We start from the raw sequence: 7,006 nt of genomic DNA, 5'->3' as shown, positions 1-7,006 counted from the left end.
AAAATAGTTTAGATTTGTGTACATTGTTTCTGTTAATAATGTATTATATTAAGTGTCCATTTCATTATAATATTCAGATTTATCATAAATAATTGAACATGCATTTTAAGTTCCGTTAAAGAGGGGTGGAGGTGGGGGTCACATTTTAGCATTTAAAAATGTACTTAAAAGTAACACAATAGTTACTTTCTGAAGTAACTAATTACTTTTATAATTTGTAACTGAGTAACTAATTTAGTTACTTTTTGGAAGAAGTAACTAGTAACTGTAACTAATTACATTTTAAAAGTAACTTGCCAAAACACTGGAGATAAGAAGGTAGATTTTGTTCTCAACAACTTGGTGCTGCTAGGAAAACATTTTATACATAAATGTAGATACTTTAAGACCAAACCCTCCCTGAGCCATTGGAAGAATGAGTTCAATCTTTTGTACAAGTCATTGAAATGGGTCAAAGATAAAAAAAAAAAGCCCTTGAATTGATTTATTTATTTGAAACTCTTAATTTAATTTGAGATATCCCCTTCTGTTTATTTATTTATTTTTTTCTTTTCTTTTCTTTTCTTTTCTTTTATACCATTCTTTAGGTTGTTTTGTAAGGTATAAGCTCCTAGGTTTTGTTTTATATGCTCGACCCAAGGTACTGTTTTTTTTTTTAGATGGATTTGTGAATGTGCCTTGTTTGTTTGTATTCCTATATTCTGAATAAATGAACAATAAAAAATAAATAAAAAAAAACTATGGCCACGCCAAGAGCCGCCCTACGAAGCAGCTCGATTGGTTGGGGTTAGGGTTGATAGGCCCTGAACAAATGGGGTTACGTTACCTTGCGTTCTCATGGACGCTTGGCCAATAAACGCTATTGAAGGGCGGGTCTTGGCACCTCCGGTGCTGTAAACGTTTCCATGGTAACATCGAGCTCCTCCACCAATAAGACGCCACTGTTACGCTTAGGATTGTGGGTAGTGTAGTATTTTTTTAGTGAGTCACGTCTTCATATGTAATGAATTATAAAGCTGATTGTTGCTGCACTTGGCCCATACAGACTGTATATAAAGAGGCTTGGGAGCTACATAGCAACGGTTTGGCCTCGGTTGAAATCATGTTTTTTATTTTGTTAAAATCATCTGTTCGACACATAACCGGAAATGACGCCAAATGTTTGCGGTCGGATCTTAGGTCATTAGGTGGTTAGGTTGCTGAGGAGCTACTTTAGCTAGCTAAACGTTAGTCTTCTGTCAACTGCCCAACATTTATAAACGTAGAATCTCCACTATAGCTGTTATGTTTTGACCAAACTTCCTAATCCTACATTAGGTATTTTTTTAAGACGACGGAGCAGCCAGCGAGCCACCGACCGTAGGGAGAATGTCGAGACGTCTGGCCTTCCAGACCCAGCTGGCCTCCATCATGGAGGTCCTGGCTAACGCAGCAGTGGCGGAGATCTGTAAGCTGGTAGACGACGACTACGCCGTGGTGAGTTTACAGATGTCCCAGTGCCAGAGAGAGAACAAAGCCCTAAAGAGGAAGCTGCATTTGCTGGAGCTGAAGATGGCCCGGGGAAACGCCGAGAGGAGGCTCCGGGAGAGCGCCATGAACATCAGCCGATCCAGGGTGCAGATAAACACCACCGGTATGACAATAATAATAATAATAATAATAATAATAATAATAATAATGCACGAGTGGATCACTGAAGTATAAAACCATAACACAGTTTTAAGGCTATTTTGTTCCGTGTACGTTTTGGCAGTTCGTTTTAAACCAAACACAGAAAGGTAAAAGTACACATATTAAACCCAGAAGGAGAGAATGGCCGTTCGATGAAAGTACAAGTTAATGCACGCGTAATGTATGCATATACATATGCTAAATATATAAATGTGTTTCATGTTTTTACATTAAGAAGTGAAATATATTTTAGCTATCCAAGAAGTGTGTGTGATATATTTAGTTAGGTACCGTTACGGGAAGTAGTTATGTAGACCTACTGTAGATCCTTTTCAAATAATGTTTGAAGTGACCATCAGAGATCCCAATGGGTTAACGAATTGTTCACTGTTCTACCAAATAACTTCATATTCTACTATATGAGGAAGCTTATGTTCATTGTTTGAATCATTGTTCATGTTTTTTATAAAATCAGAATTAGCTTTAATAGCCAGTTAATGCCAAACCTATAAAGGAACCAGATACTAATTTATTTAGGAATGTGAGAAGATGCAAACATTTGGGAACGAAATAATTTCCCAAATAACTTCTAAACCCATTCTAGTCCCGTGCTTTGCATCTTGGGTCTACAGACGTAATCACTGTGATGTTGCGCTTACACAAAAAGCACCTCCGGGAGATGTGCCTCACTCACCAGCCCACGAAACAATGGGGATCTGTTGAGTGGCTGGTCAAATTTAGACATTCACTAGCCATTTGGCTGGTGCACGAAAAAGTTAATTTTGAACGCTACTTCCGGTTAGATGAAAGGCAGTTGATTTGAATTGCAGAAATACAGTATGTAACATCAGCTAACTGGTCTATTTCTCTTGTCATTTTCAGCCGTTGATGTAACGTTTTTAAGATATATATATAGTTAAACACGGAGGTCCGACCTGTCTGGCGTTTCTGCTGTCATTATTTTCTGTACTGTTGCTTTGCTAGTGTCTTTAAAACCCAAATCTAGCGTTAGGAACAGCGACATGTCACCGCTGGTCTGACTGACTGCTAGTTTGGGTGGTGTCATTATCTGTAGTCTGTGGCCCAACAGGTGAATTAGACCTCCAACCTAATGTTAGTGAATGTCTTAACAAAGGAAAGCATCAAACATGCTTTTTAGATGAACGAGAGTCCTGTATCCAGTCGATCGACCCCGTTTGCTCAGCGTTGTTACAATAGGCTCGTTGGCGGAATCTGATCGCTGGTCATCGGCCACTTGCTCAGACGTCATGCACACGTGGGCAACGATAACCTCACGAGATTAAGGCGGCCTCAGTTTTGAGACTGCAAGACCCAGGCGGACCCAGGCAGACCCAGGGCATGACGGGGAAACGCCTGGCTCTCAGCTGATGTAACCGCTGATTGGTTCAGAATCGACACAACATGGTGACTTTTTAGTGGTTTTGTACTGGAGGGATTTAAATTGCTCTTTGTCTGATTTTTAAAGGCTTATTTTGCACAGAACATACGTAGTGTGGCCCTCGGCTTTTTGTCACCGCCCGCTGCTGCTGCCGCCTGCTCGCATGTCCGCTTTACAGGCGAGGCGCATCTCATCTGAAACGAGCCTATCGTACTTATGGGACGCAGGAGTTTTCTACCTGAAAGTTATTGTAAACAAACATTGTGACGGTCTCTAACGTGAATATATATCTTTGAGAAGACGTGATTTTTCCAGCCTAATTCACGCAAACATCTGACTGTTATTTATTGGAAAGATGTGTCAAACCATCACATCTGCCACTGGCTTAAAGAACTATCATCCTGACTTGCACGGGAAAAGTCGGATATAGACTCTAACGTAAGCTCAATCGGTATTACAAAATGTGGGCCAGTGTTCAGCATCTACTTTGAAAGCAGGCGCGTAGTCAATAATTGGCCAGGGCGGCACTGGCTCGCCAATTTTACTCACTAGCCCGTCCAGCCAAATTTGATCAAAATACGCTTTATTAAAAATATTCAAATGTATGTAAAAAAACAAATAGTAGCAGAACTAGTTCAGTGTGTGTGTTTTAATGTCTCTTCTGATTAAAACGGTACTGTTGAAACAAGTTGTAGGAAGCCTCCGGAACGTAGTTGGTTGCAATGGGTTCCAACAGGCAGACTCTCTGGGCTGCCTGTCAGACAGTGCAGTGTTCAAAGTTAGCGCGACAACAGTGGCTTCTCTTTAGAAGTGGTATGGACAGTTTTCTTGGTTGGAATACAGTGTAAATAAGGACGTGCTTTTTCTGCAGCCTGTGCAGACGTTTCCCCAGCGGAGCTGACAGCCCCTCAGCCCGAGAGGAGTTTGTTTGAGTGGGTCTGAAGAAAACAACACCACTTCTCTGCCGTCTGTTTATTTGCCACTTTGTGCAATGAAATGGTTAATTATTAGAGATGCACCGATTACAACTTTCTAGGCCAATTCCGATTTTCATTGAGTTAGGCCAGCCGTTACTGATTTTAGCTGATGCTGCTGGTTCTGCCAGTGCAAATATATTTTAGCTTAATAGGTTATAATAGACAGGTTTTTGTCTATTCTGTTGTTTACAGCCTTTATAGACTGATCTTTGTCAGTTGAGCGTGTTGTATAGACAGTGTTTTGCTGTTAATGCCATTGTAATGCAGTATGTTGGGAAGTAAAATCTTTGCTGTTTTTTTCTCCAATTTGTCCTTTTTGCTAGTTATCATTTTTTATTAAATATTTTTTTCTGGGGAAAGATGGCCGACTTACTTTTGTACTGGCCCATAGGGTTGGGTACCGAACTCAGTACTTTTTTGGGTACTGACCGAATTACGTCGGTACTACAGAGGACCGATTCACTTTAAATCAAATGGTACCAAATTTTGGTACCTGAGAGCGTGCGTAAGCGCCAGCTTATCTGTCCTCTCTGCATATTGACAGGGAGCGGAGCTCCGACACGCGCACGCATGCACGCGCAGGTGCGGACGGAGTAAACTATGTCGGCTCTGCAGTTTTGTTGATGTCACGGTGATGCCGATAAAGTGGTTTCAAGTGTGGTTACAGTTTCTGAAAACTTCATGCAGACAGTGTCTGCGATATGATATGAATGGAGAGGGGCAAGCGGTCGCGGTGCTGTTGACACTTCCTCTGAGACAAGCGAGCAAAACAGTGGTTTCTGTGCCCTGGTGACCGACTGACAGGCTGAGGTTGTAAGGCAAGGCAACTTCATTTCTACAGCGCTTTTCAGCAACAAGGCAATTCAATTCCATTCCTTTGCACTTAAGTTAGTTCTCCATTAGTTGAATGTCAATCATAATTCCTGTGCCTAAGAAAACGACCACCTATATGAATGATTTTAGACATGTAGCATTGACTTCTGTGATTATAAAGTGTTTTGAACAGCTTGTGAAGGCATATATTAACAACAGCATACCTGCCTCAACTGATCCATTACAATTTGCATACAGAAATCAAATAGAGCTGTAGGGTTGGGCATCGAGAACCGATTCCTACTTGGAATCGTTTCAAAAATTATGATTCCATCGGAATCGTTCTTTATTGGAATCGTTTGAAGGATTTGGTTTCAAATCTGATCATGGGTTCCAAATTTAACACGTGCAAGTTTTGCTTTCCGTAGCGGCCAGGCGCTTGTTGTGTGTTGTGTGTCTAAAATGCCTAAAAAGAAGGCACATCAGACGTTTTATTTTCGGAGGTGTCTCAAGAAATATGGTATGTCCCTTAACATTCTACAGAACTTTTACCGCTGTACAATTGAGAGTATATTGACAGGCAACGTTGTAGTGTGGTTTGGCAGGGCTACTTCACATGCCCTTAATATTTTGACAAAAGTAGTCAAGACTGCATCTAAAACCATCGGGGTTCCACTTGAACCGCTCCAACACATTTCAGATCTGTAAATCTGAGTCTTTCCGCAAACAGTCATGCAAAAGCACCATTTTAATTCTTGTGTTTATCAGAGATGTGCTCTTACGTTTCTTGGAAATAAGTCATTCATCATGAAAAAAGCATAAAACATGACTAATGGACTAAAGAAATCTAAGTTGACTAAGACCAAAACCACCGATTAGTCGACTATATAATTGTTATTATTGACTGGTGCTGAGAGAATGCCAAGGCACGTTGTATTTCACTGCTGTGGTACTTCGTACTACATATGCACATGACTGTAAACTTGAACTGACTATGTTGACAACAGGGCAGTCACCAAGTTTATTAAAGGTTTGTGTCATTGTGCAGTTTGCACTAAAAATTCTTTGTTGTTTACATTCCTTTGCATTTTAGTTAGTTCAATATTAGCCTGTACACAATGCCATTTATTTATTAATAATATATTCATGTTGTAGCAAAAAGGTTTCTCTTTTTTTGTTAATTTTGGCCAAGTTCGGATTGATACCAATCCTGAGTATCTGACTGTGGAAAATAAAAATGTTGTGTTTAATGTATTTTTGTTGATGTTGAAATGGATTTTAAAGCATATGGTATGGAAAAAAGTATCGCTAAGGAACCAGCATCGAAACTGAGGTATCGAAATTGGCACCGGATCAAAAGATTTTGAACGATGAAAATTTGCATCACAGGGCTCCACACTAACTTTTTGCCTTGGTTGCACTGGTGCGCCTAACATTTTTTATTTAGGTGCACCAGCACAAAATTTAGGTGCACCCACATTTTTCCTCGCATCGCCGTAACACTGAATGGCGATACACGATATATAGCTCTGTATTTTTTTATGAAGTGGGCTAAATGTTCAGTTTTAAGTCAAAGCCAATTTTCACAAGCTCTTTTATTAAAAAAGATTGTGACTCAAATAAAATCCTTTACCAGTTTGAAAATATACAGCTGCAACACATGTAAATGAAAGTTATCTAAAATAAATAGCCTAGGATATATTCAACCCGATCTCACTCGAAAGCGTACAAATAACACCGTGCAATGTGTACGCGAAAGTGAAATTCTACGTGCATTACATACGCGGAGCGCTCCAATTGAAGTCATGGGGACCGGTGCGTTTAATATGCACGCAGCTCGCGTTACCGTTGTGTGTTATCGCGAGAACAGCATCACACACAAAAACATAGATATGGTTGGGTTTAGAGAAAGAATGCAGAGAAAGGCTTTAATAACACAAGAAACTCACAAAAACACACTAATAAACGGTTGGGTTTAGGGAAGAAACATTGGGAAAGGCTTAACAAAAAAACACTACGAAGTCGCAAAAACGCGCCACATAAACACGCTAAAAAACGGCCTAAAATCGCCAAACGCAGGACGCGAACCCCGGTCTCCTGGGTGAAAGTCCTGTGTTTTACACATCCACCACCCCAACCAACCTCC

At 40.3% G+C, this 7,006-nt stretch overlaps 1 protein-coding gene across 1 annotated transcript in view; it reads left to right on the top strand.

The window, feature by feature from the left end:
• The first annotated feature begins 1,147 nt into the window (after nt 1-1,147).
• The window catches only part of LOC120560864, a 28,499-nt gene continuing 22,640 nt past the window's right edge, over nt 1,148-7,006 (top strand). The window contains exon 1 of the mRNA XM_039803778.1: nt 1,148-1,633. Within this exon, the coding sequence (XP_039659712.1) occupies nt 1,369-1,633 (265 nt within the window). The 5' untranslated portion in view covers nt 1,148-1,368. The remainder of the gene's footprint in view (nt 1,634-7,006) is intronic.

Source organism: Perca fluviatilis, chromosome 1 (assembly GCF_010015445.1).
Source record: "Perca fluviatilis chromosome 1, GENO_Pfluv_1.0, whole genome shotgun sequence".
Taxonomy (NCBI): domain Eukaryota; kingdom Metazoa; phylum Chordata; class Actinopteri; order Perciformes; family Percidae; genus Perca; species Perca fluviatilis.
This window is presented reverse-complemented; position numbering and strand designations above follow the sequence as displayed.